Raw genomic sequence first — 18,324 nt, forward strand, 5'->3', positions numbered from 1 at the left:
ACTATAATGTATTGATTTGTATTGTTTATTTTTTCTTTTTTTCTACTTCGTTTTGTAATTCTTAAACTTTTAATAAATATTATTTATTTTAAAAAAAGTGTCGCATTCCGGGATTAAATCAGAAACTTTTGTAAATCTGTGACTGTCCCTGGAAAATAGAGACAGTTGGACACCTCACTGATGCTCATACCAAGGTGATGGGGAGGGTCGTGAGGTGACAGGAAGGAGGTTTGGGGTTTGGTGAGGCATGTGCTAGGAACAAGAAAGGACAACAAAGGCCAGTCACCACCAGTGATAGGGAGATGTGTGGGATGAAGACATGTAAACACCCCACAGACAAATCAGGATGAATGCTGATTGTCCAGTAACTGTTCTGTAAACAAAGCGGAATGAATGCTCATTAAAGAACAGATGCAAGACTCGCCCAGCCATCCTTTTTATTGTGACTGCATTATGGTTTGTTCTCATGATGGTATCAGAGCAGTTGAATGTGGTTCCGCTTCAGGTTACATACGCTTCAGGTTACAGACTCCGCTAACCCATAAATAGTGCTTCAGGTTAAGAACTTTGCTTCAGGATGAGAACAGAAATTGTGCTCCAGCGGCGCAGCAGCAGCAGGAGGCCCCATTAGCTAAAGTCGTGCTTCAGGTTAAGAACAGTTTCAGGTTAAGAACGGACCTCCGGAACGAATTAAGTACTTAACCTAAGGTACCACTGTATATTAAACAATGCATGTTTAATATAATATAAAGACTGCCATTCTAAATATACCTAATGGGCTTTTTCCAAGTGAATATGCATAAGATTGTGGGCTGATTAACCCAGGTTGCTAGGTGTTTAGAGTTGGGGGGGGGTATTGTTAATGGGCAGCAATATTCAGAGAGAGTGTGTTGACTCTTTTTGCCCCAGTACATGCTGTTTCACCTGAGTAATGAGAACATCAGCTTGCAAACGGCACCGCAAGCTTTGCACATGCTCTGTCTGGCGCGATGGATTCTCATTCATCTGCGGAGACTTCAGTTTAAGCACGGCATTCTTGCAGCTGACGGTTCATTCTCAGCAGTGCCCTTCTCAGACACAGGAGGAAAGATGGTTTCTTTTCCCTGTGAAATGATGGTACCTTAGGTCATTTCCAATCAACATTTTGAATAGGGTCTTTTACAGATGGAAGATATTGTTCTTCGTACATGACTGGAGTGTGGTTGCCTTTCTGATAAGCTGCAGCCATAAAGCAAATTTAATCCAGAAAGGAAGACTGGCAGCAGCAATCATTGAATGCGTTGTTTACTGGTGTAATATATGGGCTATTGCTACAGCGATTGCAGAGGTGAGGGGGGAAATGCAATAGGCAACCATGGATTTTAGTACTTCATCAGTGTTTGATCAACAGAAAGGTAAGCTGTTTGTTGTTAATGCTCATATTCATTCATGCTCCTATGCCTGTTGCTGTTGCAGTCTCATTCACATCAGACAGAACGTTTCATGTTACATGTGGGAATTCTTAGACCATGTGAATTTCATGTCAAACTGTTCAATTTGACTATCTGCACATGTTGATTTTAAAAGGGGGGTCTATTTCAGTTTGTTTTAAAGGCAGCCATTTCAGTATGCTACAGTATGGAAATGGTTAACCAAAAGAGGTAAGTTCTATAGAGAAAACTGACTGTGTTTGACATTTTCCTCATATTTGACAGGAGATTTCTACTTTTACAGCTAGTTTATCTGCTTTCTGGGTTTTGTAAAAACCTAACTAATTAGGCTTCTTGGTTTAAATAAAATATTATGAATTAAGTGCAAGCCATTGAAAATTCAGTGGCTGGAGATGCTCTCATATTTCAACAAATCCTTAAATTGATGGCATGGATACTGACAAACTACAAACGTCCAATTGTATATTCCAATCCAATAAGCAAAGGTGCATTTTATCCAGGAAAAGTGACTACAGAAATAAAATCACTTGCTCTGTAGTGTGATGGAAGAATTTTACTTCTTGGATTTCAATTTAATTTACTCTATGATTTTTTATTCTAAGTGCCCGATTCCAAAATTTCAATAACTTTTCATATGACATTTGTACCCACCAAATGATCTGAAATCATGTCAGGCATTGATATTGCACCAAAGAACAAGGTGTTGATGATCGTCCTCTGGTCTTGGGTCTGCACCTGCAAGTTGTACATGTTTGCTACGAAAGCAGAATCAGGCCCACATTGAAAAGCATCTTGGCTCTATGACTTCATGAACGGGCACAAGCATAATGTTAGAGAATGAATGCTGTCTGCTCAGTTTCTTTGCCATGTCAAAACAGTTGTACTATTTTATGTATAGACCAGTTTTCCGTGCTGAAGTCTCTGCACTATCTATTAATTTTTAAGAAAAGGATAGTAATTCTAATCCACTCTAGTCACTGAGATGGGCATGCAGAGCTCCTCTGCCCACAAATGCTTCTCCAGTTAATTTGACCAAGGGAGCAAAGCCATGAAAGGTTTCCTTTGAGTATGTGGATCTGCCCACGTCATGAATGTGAATGGAGACAGAGTGTGCATAAAAGCATAAGAACTGCTGTATCAGACCAAAGGTCTATGCAGTCTGGCACTCTCTCGTCTCCAGCAGCACCCAAGCACACACAATCAGGAGAAGCTGAGAAGCAGAAAATGATGGAGAATCCTTTGGTTCCCAGCATCTTGGAAAAAGGAGTGTCTAATAGTCTAATTCTCTTGGAATAAAGAAACTCATTTCCCAGCTAATGAGGCTAATAGCCACTGACGTACCTGACCTTCATGAATTTATCTCATCTGTGCCTAAAGCCATGAGATCACTAAACCTTTGCATCTTCATCACATGGGAAGGAGAGGGGGGAAGATAACTATGGATTCTGGAAAGTGCCTCTGAGGATGTGCAGAGGGCATGCTGTGCCTCACTGAGGCTTCTACACATTTGAAACTTAGGGCAATGATAGAATTAGGTAAAGGTAAAGGGACCCCTGACCATCAGGTCCAGTCGTGGCCAACTCTGGGGTTGTGGCGCTCGTCTCGCTTTATTGGCCGAGGGAGCCGGCGTACAGCTTCCGGGCCATGTGGCCAGCATGACTAAGCTGCTTCTGGCAAACCAGAGCAGCGCACGGAAACACTGTTTACCTTCCCGCCGGAGCGGTACCTATTTATCTACTTGCACTTTGATGTGCTTTCGAACTGCTAGGTTGGCAGTAGCAGGGACTGAGCAACAGGAGCTCACCCCGTTGCGGGGATTCGAACCTCCGACCTTCTGATTGGCAAGTCCTAGGCTCTCTGGTTTAACCCACAGCGCCACCCGCGTCCCTTTGAATTAGAATTAGCACCTCTCATTTTACGAATTAATCAATTTATCGCTTTTATCAATGCCTACACCTCTGCAAAGCTGCACGTGAGGACTAGCTTTTGCCTGTGTGTCTCCTCACTTTGTACTTGGCTTTTTCTGTATTCAAAGACAAGGCAGACAATAGGGAGCAACCCGCTGCACTTCCCACTGTCCTCCATTGACCTCATCCCACCACTGGCAGTCCCCACTGCCCCCGGTATTTGACAGTTTCTGCCAGGCTTCCCAGCATTTGGATATCACATGTTCATCATGCACCAGAAGATAATAGCATGCAGTTTGCCTGCTTTCCATCCCCTTCCACAGAAGTATCCCAGACTTTCGGATGCTATGGGAATACTGAGAGGAAAAAGAGAGGGGGGGGGGAAATGCAAGCATTTTACCTTTGGATGTTCATGGACAGGCATAAATTAAAACCTGTGCCTGCAGCTGTGTGAGAGAGAGTCTTCCTTCGTGGAATCCAGAGCCCCAAACGTGCAGTTGTATGTATGGGGGGGGCTGTTACTAGACATTATTATGAATGAATGGGAGTGACAGGGCCAGCTCCAGATTGAAGGGATCCTCAGTGTGATATCCTGTGGTAGACCAGCTCCCTTCTCAGAGCTCCCCACCCCCTTGCTCATGAGGCTGGTGGCAGAAGGGGAGCAGAGGAAAGCAGCTACGAAGCTGCTCTGGTGGTAGCTTGGAGCCACCATGTAAATGACCCTCCAGTGCCCCTGAGGCAGTATCACTGCAGTGCATTGTGGGAAATCTAAATGGTGCTCCTCTCCCCTAGAGCACCTGAAAAGGGATGTCCATCACCAGGGAGCCCTGCCAGGTCAGGTGCGAACATTTGTTTACTTATTTATATTTGTTTAGTTCTTTCTTTATTGTGTTAATATCCTGCCTTTTTCTCCAAGTAGCTCCAGGTGGCAAACATGGTTCTCATACCCTCCAACTGGGACATGCAAAAAACTGGGTCATGCATCTTCCGGGAGCGGGCTCCCATGCGAGTCACGTGACCCACGTGTGATCGTGACCTTACAAGATGTGTGTTTTTAAGGGCTGGGGCGTGGGGGGCCGTGACACCATAGGTTGATTGGATGAACCCAAAGTGTGGTGAATGTGTCTTTACATGACGGTGGATTGCCTACTGCCCTTAAACAGGAGGTAATGCATCCATTCCAGAATATGCCCACCTACCTGTCTGCATCTTGGGTAAGGTGGTGGACAGAGGGATGGCTAAGACACTGCAGGAGTTCCTGGAGAATATGAATTCTTTAGATCCATTTCAATCTGGGTTCAGTTCTGGGAGTGAACTAGCCTTGGTCACCCTGATACATGACTTCTATCATGAATGGGACAGGGGGAATACAGCTCTGTTTCTGTTTCTCAGTCACTCAGCGGCTTTTGATACCACTGAGCATGGCATCCTCATGGACCAGCTCTGTGGGATGCGTACTGGGGGCACTGTTCAACAGTGGTTCCGCTAAGGGTCATGTCCAGAGAGTAGCACTAGGAGATTGTGTTTCAGCTCCACGGTGTCTGTGCTGTAGGGTGCAAATTTGTCCCTAATCTAACATCTCTGTGGTGTTGACCCTGCCCATCCATATGAGGCCACTGGGTGCGGTCATTCAGACTTCTGAGGCAAAATGTCATCAGCATGCTAATGACGCATAGCTCCACTTCCCCTTAAAATCTGAATCAGGAGAAAGAGGCTGTACACGATCTGGACTATTGTCTGGCTGTAGCAGAGGAAGGCCCATAAACTAAACTTGAACCCTGGGGAGATGGAGGCACTGTGGGTTGGTAGTTTTTGTGTCTGGGACACTGGCACATGATCCGGGTGGGATGGCACCAGTGGCGTAGCGTGGGGGGTGCAGGGGGGGCCGGCCGCACCGGGCGCAACACCTGGGGGTTAGGGTTAGGGGGAACAAATCCATGGGTTAGGGGGCGCAAATCCACGGGTTAGGGGGCGCAAATTACTTGCCTTGCCCTGGGTGCTGACAACCCACGCTACGCCACTGGATGGCACTCTGGACATAACAGATATGGAGTTCGGATCTATCTTTGTCACTCGGATACCGTCAGTGTCTAAGTAGGAGTGCCTTTTGCCAGCTATAGCTGCTGCACCAGCTATGGCCATTCCTGGATAGGAAGAATCTGGCCTTGTAACAAGAGTGGCAAACCGCTTTTGGAAATGGTTTTAAGTTGAATTAATTCAGTAATGATTTGTAATAATCTGGAAAATCAATAAAAAATAATTGGGGGACTGTGGCTTGCACTGCCCATGACAGCACATAGGCCTCTGGCTCCATTCAATAAACATGTGCATGTTCAGCTTATCTGAAAAGGGATGCTTTGAAATTTGTAGCTCTGTGCATGCCACATAATCAGGATCCCCAGTCAGTCAGGAGTCTCTTATCATACAGAACTCCTACAGGCACGAAGCTGCTCTAGAGTAGCTTTGCAGATGTTGTGCTGAGCAGGCATATGGCAAGGGATGGCGCCAGCAGCATGGTCCCACTGCCCCCTTCTTCCCTTGCATCTCCAACAGATGAAGATGGTCTGAAGAGGGCTTACACATATGTGAATGTCTTATCCCACTCTAAATATCAGCGGACAGAACATGTGATTTCTTGAGCACTGACCAAAGGCCACAGCACGTATAAATAGTTTCATCTGAGTCAAAGGACCATTAGTTGCTAGGCTACCTTTCTGCTTACCAGAAAGAAAAGCGCCTCATCTACTTGACAGTTACTGCTGTTGGCTGCAATCATGCAAATCGATGTGAGAGGAGGGAGGGGATTGGCATAAACCCCTTGAAGGCTTCGATGCCTTTGAGACATCAGCAAGTGCTGAGCAGCAGCCTTATTGTGGATTCCTCTTACGTAGAAATCACAGACTGACTAAACCACAGGCTGTTACACTTCCCTCCCACTGTGCTTCCTCTTCTGCTGCACAGGCCAGTGAAGCCCTGCAAGATGAAAGCGCAGGCATATAGCATGGGGTAATATATTGTTACAGAAATTGGGTGCCACCCCCAGTCTTTGCCGAGTGGTGGCAAGATTCCAGGGGGTTCCAGGTGTTCACCCAGGGCCTGTGCTGCTTTGGAGAATGGAAGATGAAGTGGAGACTGTGTTCCACTGGTGGAATGCTCTGTCACAAGAGACTAGGGCCCTGCGGGACCTGACATCTTTCCGCAGGGCCTGCAAGACAGAGTTGTTCCGCCAGGCTTTTGGTCAGGGCGCAGCCTGACTCCCTCCTCTGGCAACCTGCACAGAATTTTGTTTAATCGGTTGCCATCAATTTGATTTTAACTAATTTTTATAATGAAATATTTTTAGAATGTGTTATTATTTGATTGTTTATTTGATTGTTGTTAGCCGCCCTGAGCCCGGCTTTGGCTGGGGAGGGCGGGATATAAATAAAAATTATTATTATTATTATTATTATTATACAGTACCATAACTGCATCAATGTACTGCCAAATCCCAAGAGTTTAACCCCCTCTAAATATGTATGTATGTACATATTTTAATCGTGTGTGTGTGTGAGTGTGTGTGTTGGCAGGGCCCCCCCTTTGATGGCTAACAACCAAAAAAGAATCTTTTAAAAATGTGTAACTTCTTTAAAAATTAAAGCACATTGAAAGCATATATAGCAATACTAGGTAAAGGTAAAGGGACCCCTGACCATCAGGTCCAGTCGCAGACGACTCTGGGGTTGTGGCGCTCATCTCGCTTTATTGGCCGAGGGAGCTGGCGTGCAGCTTCCAGGTCATGTGGCCAGCATGACTAAGCCGCTTCTGGCGAACCAGAGCAGCACACGGAAACGCCGTTTACCTTCCCGTCGGAGTGGTACCTATTTATCTACTTGCACTTTGACGGGCTTTTGAACTGCTAGGTTGACAGGAGCAGGGACCAAGCAACGGGAGCTCACCCCGTTGTGGGGATTTGAACTGCCAACCTTCTGATCGGCAAGTCCTAGGCTCTGTGGTTTAGACCACAGCGCCCCCGCGTCCCTTTAGCAATACTAAACTAATACTAATACCAGCAGAACCAGCATTAAAAATATATTAAACTCTCAGATTCTAAAAGTTCTGGGGAGAAAAACACCTCCACCTTTCCCCCCCAAGCCAGGTAGAGCACACGGGGCCTCTACTCCAGGCATGGGGATCCTGCGCCCTTCCAGATGTTGCTGAATCATGACTCCCACCCAACAGTCCCAGCCTGCATGGCCAATGGCCAGGGGTGATAGATATTGTAGTTCAGCTGTTAAGTTGTGGGTGAACATATCAGACGACACAGCGATTCTTCAAACAGCTCTTGTTTATTCACAGGCCAGGACAGAGCTGAACTGAAGGGTCCAGTCAGCCTGCTTATGTAGAGCTCCAGTACAACGTAACTGTAACAACTTTCTAAAACTATCCAATCACTGAACGTCACTTTTGATCCCTTATTTGCATAACTATCTACAGTATCCCCCTGCTGGCCCAGGGTGAGAACTTCAGTACATAACATCAGCAACATCTGGAGGGCCAAAGGTTCTCCACACCTGTTTACACCAAAGATGTCACAACTGAAAAGGCCTTGCCTAACTGCATTTATTATTATTGTTATTTACTACATTTATACCCCACCCTTCTCACCAAGGTGCCCATGGTGGCAAACACCTCTATGATAGAAAAATAGTTAAAAATAAAATATAGCTATATTTTAAAACAGTTTAAAATATCTAAAAGCAATTAATCACAATGAAATAATTATTTTTTAAAAACTAATTTAAAAAAGCATGTGAATAGGCCTGCTGAAATAGAAAAGTTTTGAGTTTCTTTTTGTTTAAAAAGTGACTTATAAGTGCAAATCATAATCTTAACAATCTAGATCATGATCTGCAGCTTCCGTCATCACCAAAGTGCATTGAAGATGTTTGGACTGGAACAGCAAAATGCCTGCCTGCCCTTTTATGTTAGGATTTGCTCCTGCGTTGTGAAATGATGTTTTTCTTCCTTCTTCTATGTGACTGTCTTTAATGTGAGGGCTGTATTTAACCTTGTCATCGATCTTCTTCCAACCCCACCACCAACAAAGACAAAAACAAAATATTTTGTTTTCCCTGCTGCTTTTATTCCCACAGGCGATTCGGCAGAAGAATTCGACTTGACTCTGGTATATCAAGCAGCAGCTAATGGGGATATCAACACTTTGACGGCTGTCATTCGTGAAGATCCCTCAATACTAGAATGCTGCGACAGTGATGGTAAAGTGATTCTTTCTCTGGTTTTCAGTTGCTAAAAGTTGTAACTAATTGCTATGGTTCTGCTGTTTTTAGCATCACTTTCGACATCACAGTATCACGGCTAGAGACTTCCTTCTTTACAAGTGAAAGAAAAGGGGTAGTGATTACGGTAGTTCTTTTAAGACACATTCTTCCTCCTCTCTGTTCTCAACAATATATGGCACAATCATATATTATAGCTGCACAACTCCCAGAAAGTGAATTCTTCTCCAGTGTACCTAATAACAAGCTGAAGGGGCTGAAACTCAGCTGGACAGCACTGCTTTGTATGCAGAAAGTCTAGAGGTCAAATATTTATTTTTGGCATTTATTTATTTTTGACATTTATATACAGTCATACCTCATGTTGCATTCTGCTCTTGTTTCGGACTTTCAGCTTACGAATGTGGAAAACCCGGAAGTGTTTACTTTTGGGTTTGATGCCCACGCACTCACAGAAGCACTCAATCGCGCAATGCACATACGCAGAAGAGGCACTCTAGTTGTGGACTTTTCGGGGTGTGAATGGCACCCTGAAACAGACTAAGTCCTCAACTAGAGGTACCACTATACCAACTTTGGGATGCGGGTGGCGCTGTGGTCTAAACCAGTGTTCCCCAACCTTGGGCCTCCAGCTGTTTTTGGACTACAATTCCCATCATCCTTGACCACTGGTCTTGCTAACGAGGGATGATGGGAGTTGTAGTCCAAAAACAGCTGGAGGCCCAAGGTTGGGGAACACTGGTCTAAACCACTGAGCCTAGGGCTTGCTGATCAGAAGGTCGGCGGTTTGAATCCTCGCGACGGGGTGAGCTCCCGTTGCTCGGTCCCTGCTCCTGCCAACCTAGCAGTTCGAAAGCACGAAGTGCAAGTAGATAAATAGGTACCGCTCCGGCGGGAAGGTAAACGGCGTTTCCGTACGCTGCTCTGGTTCGCCAGAAGCGGCTTAGTCATGCTGGCCACATGACCCAGAAGCTGTACACAGGCTCCCTCGGCCAATAAAACCAGATGAGCTCCACAACCCCAGAGTCGACCACGACTGGACTTAACTGTCAGGGGCCCTTTACCTTTTTATACCAACTTTGTCTTCCAGCAATCTCAAGGTGGTACATGGTTCTCTTCCCCTCCATTTCATCCTGACAACAACCCTTTGAGGCAGGTTAGGCCCAAGGTCACCCAACAAGCTTCATGGCTGAGTGGGGATTTGAACCCTGCTCTCCCTGGTCCTTTTGGTTCTACACTCTAACCATCACACCGCACTGGCTCTCAATCTCCACAATCCCCAGCATCTCCAGGAAGGCCTTGAAAAACCTCTTGCCTGAAACCCTAAAAAGCTACTGCTAGCCGGAGCAGACAACACTGAGCTATGTGGACCGATGGTCAATTCAGGATGAAGCAGCTTCATATGTCCATAACTGTAATCCTAAATGTTCACAAACAGCAACTGTGAAAGATTGAGAACTATATACTATGGGAGCAGCTCTGAGTTAGTTAGTTGGTTGGTTGGTTGGTTGGTTGGTTGGTTGGTTGGTTTTCAGTGTAGAAACAATAATGTCATCTGTAAGAGTTTCAGGACAACTGTTCTGGTTAATGAATGAGGTAACAACAGGACTGCTTTACTATTGCTTGTGACAGTTATACATACGAGAAGTCAGAGGACCAGCAGGGATGGGGGAATAAAGAAAAGGCTGGTGAATACTTTCCTTTGCTTTGATGGCAAACTTCACCCTAGCAGTTTAAGCAGCATTGCTTCTTTGCAAGATTGTTTGCCTTGCTGGATAAAAACTAAAGGTTGCCTTTCAGCTGGCTGCACACCTTTTGTTTTAAAGCCTGCTGTGTTCTGTCAGTTGAGCTTATGAAATCTGAAACACCACCGAGTTGACACCTACGCCCAGGTGAATTTTAGCAGTATCAGTCATTCCTTCTTGTATCAAAAAACCCCATGCATGTGGGGATGTTTCCAGCTTAGCTAGAATTAGCTACCTGAATTACTAGTTTTCCATATGCAAGGAGCTTTTGTCATGCTTTGAACAACAGTCATTTGAGTTCCTGAAGTAGCACAGTCTAAGGAAATCTGCAGCCAGGAAGGCCGAACTGCATGGTTTTTCTGAACATTTGAATTAGCTGCTGGTGTATAAAGACATACCCCCCCCCCAGCTGCCTGAATAGCCAGCACTGTGGCACAACTCTGCTGACCAGTGCCAGAGTGCCAAATTGGAAGGTACATCCCTCCTGATGTCCCAATTTGGAGGGCAACAATATTGGAGGGTATGTAAAAGAGCTATCTGTACATTTCTGTGCCACTCTACGTAGCTTGGTGTTCACGACAGAAGTGTGGAAGATGGAAGCGAAAAAAGAAAGTAAGAGGCCGGTGACCAGTTCCCCAATTAACTACTTGGATCTAGTTAATTTTTAAAAAGCTGCACCTAAAAATGAAAGTCATTAGGCTGGTCTTTCAGTCACAAAACATTGCTCCATCCATGATGGTTGGTGCTCCTCATTCCACAGTTTTGCTTTTGATTTGCCTCATTCGGTTTCTGTTCAGCTTTTGCATTGCAGAGGACAAACATCTGCCAACATGCAAAATGATCAGTGCATTAATAAACAAGGGTGGGCACATGACAGGCTTAGGAGGCAAACAGTGATGTGGAATAGTAGATATATGTGTTGCAGGAATGACTATTATGTCGGACTTCTACAACATGAGAGCTGTGAGAGGAATTCTAGATTGCAGGAAGCCACGGTTTGTGGGTCTAACATCCTGTTCCCCACCCGCATCTCTCTGCCTCACTCTCAAGCCAAGAGTACTGATTCCTTTGCCTAGGGGTGGGAGAGAAATTTGAATTAGTTTAAAGGTAAAGCTGCCACATTTTCACTTTCCAAACAATACAGTACCTGAAATGAAATACAGGCATCTTCCAAAATGTGCATATTCCTGAATTTTGCAGTGATGTTTTCCAGCCAAGTCGGGCGTACAAAAAATTATATACCAAAGGGCACATTTTAAAATGCATCTATTTGTGAAAATAACACACACAAATGCATTCTGTGGGCTTCTTTGGGAGGAAGGGTGGGATAAAAAAAGTAAATTATAGTTATAATTATAGGGGAAATTACTTTGCAAAAAGGCTTATGCATTTTAGTTAGGACTTAAAATAAGGAAACAAATCGTCTGCAACCCTAAGTGAAGCAGTTTGGAGCCCAATCTCCCCCAATTTATTCTGCCCAACGGGGGCAACTGGTGGGTAAGGTAAGGCATGAAGTCACCCTGAAAGCTCTTGCTAATGTTTAAAATAAAAAATCTTGAAAGGGTAGTGGGTGTAATTTACTTTGGTATCTGCCTCAGATTACTTCCCTTCCCGTTTCTCCCCCCTAAGCTAGCCAGGTACAGAATGAATACACACAAACACACGTCAACTAACACAGTCATATAATATAGCTAACTTATGTGGAGTTTGAAATTGGACTCTCCTGAGAGGTAACAATACTTCCAGGAGTGCAAGCACTTTTTAAAGCAAAATGAAGCACTTGATATACTATACATGTGTTTTTTACTAAAGGTAAAGGTAAAGGAACCCCTGACCATTAGGTCCAGTCGTGGCCGACTCTGGGGTTGCGGCGCTCATCTCGCTTTATTGGCCGAGGGAGCCAGCGTACAGCTTCCGGGTCATGTGGCCAGCATGACTAAGCCGCTTCTGGTGAACCAGAGCAGTGCACGGAAACGCCATTTACCTTCCCGCTGGAGCGGTATCTATTTACTTGCGCTTTGACGTGCTTTCGAACTGCTAGGTTGGCAGGAGCAGGGACCGAGCAACGGGAGCTCACCCCGTCACGGGGATTCGAACCGCCGACCTTCTGATCAGCGAGCCCTAGGCTCTGTGGTTTAACCCACAGCGCCACCCGCGTCTCTGTTTTTGTACTAACTGTGCCTTAAATGAAATACATTTCTTCCTTTCCAAGGCTGTACTCCCTTGATGCACGCCATCTCAGGACGCCAGCTTGATACAGTGAAATTACTGCTGAAGATGGGAGCCAATATCAACACCCAAGATGCATGCGGGCGCACTAGTTTATCTCTGGCAACCTACCTGGTATGGAGCTTTCCTTCCCCTGTACATAGTTTTTAGGAAAAATCAACAACAAAAAAGCAGCATTCTGGAACTATTATAGCATATGATTAATACTGGCAAAATACGACATTATCAAAGGGACTGCTGACAGTTTATATCATTAAAAATGCATTTGTTAAACTTGCAACAGCTCCACTAGGGTGTTTTTTTAAGCCCACACATCATCTTCTGAAGTAAACATTTCCTTTGTCCAGCGTTATGTCGGATATCTCTTCATCAGAAAAATTGTCATTCGGTAATCATATGCTGCGGAACTAGAAATTGCAAAACAGAAGGACCTGTCCTATAGATTCTTCCTCCTGGTTGCTATAAATTATTTTATTGCACTGGAAATCATTTTTTGCATTGTGTTCATGGACCCCCACCAATGGCTCCCCCTAGTTCTATGGACCACAGGTTAAGAACCCCTGCTTCAGCAGATGTAATGCCATGAAACATCAAGGAAGGTAGACCTACAAACTAGCACAATCTCTGGGGTCTTAAAAGTGCCATGTGCCAATTAACTCAGTATTTAGGTCCCAAACCTAGAGATATAGATTGCAGTCCTACGTCTACATCTTACCTAGGAGGAAGACATGTTGGAACCAATGGGACTTGTTTCTGAGTAGTCGTGTACAGATTGCACTGTTACTTTTTTAAAAAAAAAATAATATTGTTGAAACAAATTCATATCCAGTACACATATTTTTTCAAAAGAGTTTCCAATTTGCACAGCCTTTTTCCTTTTGATTCACTTTCAGGGGTGGCTGGAAGGTTGCGTCAGCCTGCTGAGAAATGGTGCCAAACAGAACATCCCAGATAAAAATGGAAGATTACCACTACATGCTGCCACTGCTGATCCCAATGTCAGGTATGCTCTTTGAGCTACAGATAATGAATCTTTTAATAGATCTGTAATCTGTAGCTTTTTCATTATTGCTCATAGTGGTTATAACATGTTCCCTCTTAGGTAATAAAAGAGGTTGATAAGACTCGTTAGCTGCCTGGGCGTCCTGTACTAATAATTAACTGCACATAAAGGGTTGCTGATGAAGGTTTTCACAGCTGTGGTGTTGCTTGCTGTACTTCAACCCTGGCTTGGTATTTCATGCAAGTTTTAGTCAGAGTAGACCTATTGAAATCAATGGACCTTAGTCATATATCCCAGTGGGGCTTCACATATACTGTAGTTTCTGTAACAAGTGCAATTGCACCAACTGCAGGAACCAATGAGTGTTCATGAGTACAGCCTACATATGGAAAAAACTAGTTCATGCAAATACTCTTCCTATTTAGAAATGCCTCTCTGCTGGGTGAACAATGACCAGACATTAACATAATTCACACAAGAAACAATAAAACGGGATTTAAGCCTTGTGTAAGTTTCTTCAAGGTAGTGCCAAGGTAAGTAAACAGCCACAATTCCAGACAACCACATCCAAGACTGTGCAAAAGGTTGATAGTTCAACTCTGTAGCTAAGATTTGCCTTGAGACTACTTTTCCTCAGTTGTGGAGAACCACTGCATGGAACTTTTATACTCATGTTATCAAGAAAATCCATTGAATCATTGTGGTTCTTATGGGTTGTGATCCTGTGCACAATTTTGTGCAGGTAAGTCCCATTGGTTTCTGTGACGCAGATGCATGCAAAACCAAAGACAGTGTCATTCTTATTTAATTTAATATTGATTCCCTTGAAGCAGGGAAGAAGCAACAGGAGCACTTGCTTCATTCTGTGCAAATCACAGCTTGATGTGGACGCATGTATGCAACAACACCTAATCCATTTTAAGGAAACAAACACAATATTACCAGCGTGTGTGCTACCTCTGATGAAAATATTGAACATTGTGCTTCCATGAGTGTATCACACACCCATTATGCTTCACAAACTGCTTCCATCCACTTCTCTCAAGCAATCTCAATTTTCAGTTGCTTTCCTAATTTTCTGGCATCCTTGTTCTTCTTTATACACATCATTTGAACAGTACTCTTGAAAGGTTTCAAGGCAACCAAGAGGGCATTATCATTAAATAAAACATCCACAGAATAGGGGCCAGCACTGATATTTGGAAAGGGAGCGGTAATTTAGTTTAGCAGCAACACAGAGAGATCCCTGCAAAATAAATTTCTACAGTCCCCATGGTAACGGGCAGACCTTTGGTCAGAGCAGAAGTGTGCCAGCTGTTCAGCTCCTTTTCATCTGTCTTATTAGCCCAAATCAGCAAAATTAGATCTTCTGAATATGATCACTCCATTACCAGAAAGCACTGCTGAAATGCCACAGATCTTCGTCATGTCCATTTGTTTTTCTCTTCATCTTTGCTCAACGTGGCAAGGAACACAAACAGCAATGCCCATGTAAGAAATCAATGTGTATCCAGAAGAAAATATAATATAATAATATTATTAATACTAATTTCAGCACTAAGACATCTCAAATTGTGCAGCAAAAGGGTGTGTTCTGGTACTTGTATAAATTCAACAAATTAAGTCATGTTACATCATGTTGCCCACATTTGGTGGGGGTGCAGGGAGCAGCCCAGGAAAAGGGAAGAAAAATAAACTTTGTTGCATGAACATAAACTCTGTTCCATGGATGGAAAGAAAGTTAGGATCCCAGCCACCCTTTCTATCTTTCTCCTAACACAACTGGTGTGTGGGTGTGATAATTCCAAAACTTTTTGAGTGATTGACATGACCATTTGAAAATCCCAATTCATTTTCCATTCATGGAAAGATAGTTACACACATGGTAGGATCTGTTTCATAAGAATAGTTCTCATTTCGTGAACAAACTCCCTTCTGCTCATGGAACAACGGTGTTGGAGCCCTCTCTGTCGTTTACACACGCCCTACAAACCAGGATTGCAAACCATCTTCAAAATGTGGTTTGCAATCGACTTCCGGTCGGTGCCAGCGCTTAATGGCGGTCCTAGCTCCGAGCTCCGGAGAAGGACTGCTTCGCAAGTTCGGGTCTTACCCGCTACGGCAAGCGGGGGACCCCTAAAATCCCAGGCGCTGAAGCCTGAGAACAAGGAGACTCGGTGGGCACCTTTGCGCCCCCCGGTACCGTGAAAGAGCCTTTTTAAAGGCTACGGATCGACATCGGGAGTGAGCGCGGTGCTGAGAGTCGCTACCCAGCCTGCGAAGTGAAGCCGCGTCGCCATAAGCGGAGAGCGCCGATTTCTTCCTGAAAAGAAAATCTGGACTGAATCCCCGTGAGTAAGAGCTGAAATATAATCGGGACCTTTAAAATTTTAAAAATTGGGCTAAAAACGGGGGAGATCTAAACAAAGGAAGTCTGCCTCCCCCCGACTGCATGAAAGTGAAAGCAACGGAGCTCTAAACCTGCATCCGTTTAAACTTGCTCTTTGATCAGCTTAACCGGACATTCAGACCCTTTGATCTCCCCTCTAGCTAGCAGGGCAGAGGGGAGGTGAATTTGAGCAATAACTGCAAGATTTATTGGAAGTAAAAAACCTCTGCTGTCTCACTTATTTGAAAGCATGAAACGGTCTGCCTTCTTAGTACACTGAACTGACTTTTCCCTGTGAAGTGATACTTTGATACAAAGTTTCCACAGTGCCTGGCTACTGTACAATACAACAAGAAGTAGCATAAATAGGGCAACTGTGGCAATTTGAAGTAACAAGCTTCTAGACTTCTGACTGTGTTAATCTCCCTTTTATATTTTGGACATTTGGGACAGTCTCCTTTGTCTCTATACCTGGAATCTTTGCTCTATGGCCATTTTGATTTGCTCCCTCTAGAGGACAAAGTGAAGTCCGGCACGGCCTAAGACAGTGGAATTTTCCAAGGGAGAATAAATCCCGTGGGAACTGACCTTGACATGAGTGGCGCACAAGAAGAGATAGTCACAAGGGCCAAGACCAAGCAACAACTACAACAACAGCTGCAACAGTCACAGGTAAAGAAAAGAGGCTCAATCTCAGGCGCAACAGTTGGATCAACAGGAACAACAGCATCAACAGGACAAGACAAAGGAGCAGCCGTCTCTATGGAAGCTGTGACAGATGCCTTGCTCAAGATAAACCAAACTCTGGAGTCTCTGACAAAACAGACTTCAGAGAATACACTAAAATTAACAGAAATTTCAGCAAGACTAAACCAGAATACAGAATCTATAAATAAATTGGTGGAGGAAAACGCCACTACGCGCCAAATTGCGGAAGACGCCAAAGCTACTGCGGGAGAGACACAGGAGAAATTAGAGCCGATCGCCAAGAAGGTCTATGAGCATGATGCAACTTTGGCCTTGTGGGAGTTACAGAGGAAAGAGAGAAATTTAAAAATAAGACTGATCCCGGAGAATGAAGGAGACAACCTTGTGGAATACTTGACACGGGAGTTTGTGGATTGTTGGGAACTCCAGGAAGACGAATTCAAAATTACGACTGCCTTTAGATTGGGTAAGAAGCAAAACAGAAAGACTCCGAGAGACTGCTTGATCACACTTAGATCCAAGGAGGAAAGAGACAAAATATTGGGACTACACTTTGAAAAGGCCTTGCAGATTGGAAACTCAGCTGCACAGATCTTTAAAGACATCCCAAAATATTTTCTGGACTTAAGAAACTACTACAAGGACTTAGCCCTTTTATTAAAGAAAAACGCTATCCGTTTCAGGTGGGAATTCCCACAAGGGCTGTCATTTGACTATAAGGGAAACAAAGTGAAAATAAAGACAATTCAAGATAAAGACAAATTTTTGGCAAGACACCAGGAGGACTTACAGAAGGGGACTGTTGATGTACTTGCAGAACAGAGGAGAGCATTGGATATCCTGAATCTCCCGTTTGGACAAAAACCACTACCATCAGAAGAAGAGCAACAACTTGGAGCTGTTGGAGGAGCCTTAGAAAAATAACAAGATGGCTCTGCAATTCCTCAGTTGGAATTGTAATGGGCTCAATGGGCCTTTGAAGAGAAGACAAGTATTTCATATATTGAATAGAGAACAATTGGACTTGATATGCTTACAAGAAACTCACATAACCAGAGCCCACAGGAGATTACTTTCAAATAAAAGGCTAGGACAAGAATTTATTTCATCAGACAAAGTTAAGAAGAGAGGAGTTGTAATATATGTGAAGGAGAAATGGGCTCCAAAAATGATATTCAAAGATGAACAAGGGAGATATTTGGCTGTGGAGATACAAGTACAAGGAGAAAAATTTCTAGTTGTTGGAATTTATGCACCAAATGAAGGCAAATCCGACTTCTTTAAGAGACTTCATGAAACTCTGATGGACTATCTGGACTACAATATGATAATTATGGGAGACATGAATGGCGTGGTCTCCACTAATATGGACAAGGCACAAAGACTTACAGTCACCAAAGAAGGGAGACTCCCTAAGACTTTTTTCGAAATGACTGAAAATATGGACTTGATAGATATTTGGAGAACAAGGAACCCTCTGGAGAGAGAGGGAACCTTTTTCTCCCAAGCAATGATGACCTGGACCAGAATCGATCAAATCTGGGTTACTAGTGGAATGGCTCCGAAGATCAAGAAAGTGGAAATCTGCCCAAAAACTTGCTCCGACCATAACGCCGTGAAGATGGAGATGAAAC

General features: G+C 44.0%; 1 protein-coding gene across 1 annotated transcript in view; it reads left to right on the top strand.

Annotated features, from left to right (window-relative positions):
- Positions 1 to 1,011: 1,011 nt before the first annotated feature.
- ANKRD55 (ankyrin repeat domain 55) overlaps positions 1,012 to 18,324 on the top strand; it is a 48,068-nt gene continuing 30,755 nt past the window's right edge. The window contains exons 1-4 of the mRNA XM_083464327.1: positions 1,012 to 1,394; positions 8,473 to 8,595; positions 12,574 to 12,704; positions 13,484 to 13,593. Of these exons, the coding sequence (XP_083320453.1) occupies positions 1,355 to 1,394; positions 8,473 to 8,595; positions 12,574 to 12,704; positions 13,484 to 13,593 (404 nt within the window). The 5' untranslated portion in view covers positions 1,012 to 1,354. The remainder of the gene's footprint in view (positions 1,395 to 8,472; positions 8,596 to 12,573; positions 12,705 to 13,483; positions 13,594 to 18,324) is intronic.

The sequence above is a fragment of the Podarcis liolepis genome (genome assembly GCF_965112155.1).
Source record: "Podarcis liolepis genome assembly, chromosome: 11".
In the NCBI taxonomy this organism is placed as follows: domain Eukaryota; kingdom Metazoa; phylum Chordata; class Lepidosauria; order Squamata; family Lacertidae; genus Podarcis; species Podarcis liolepis.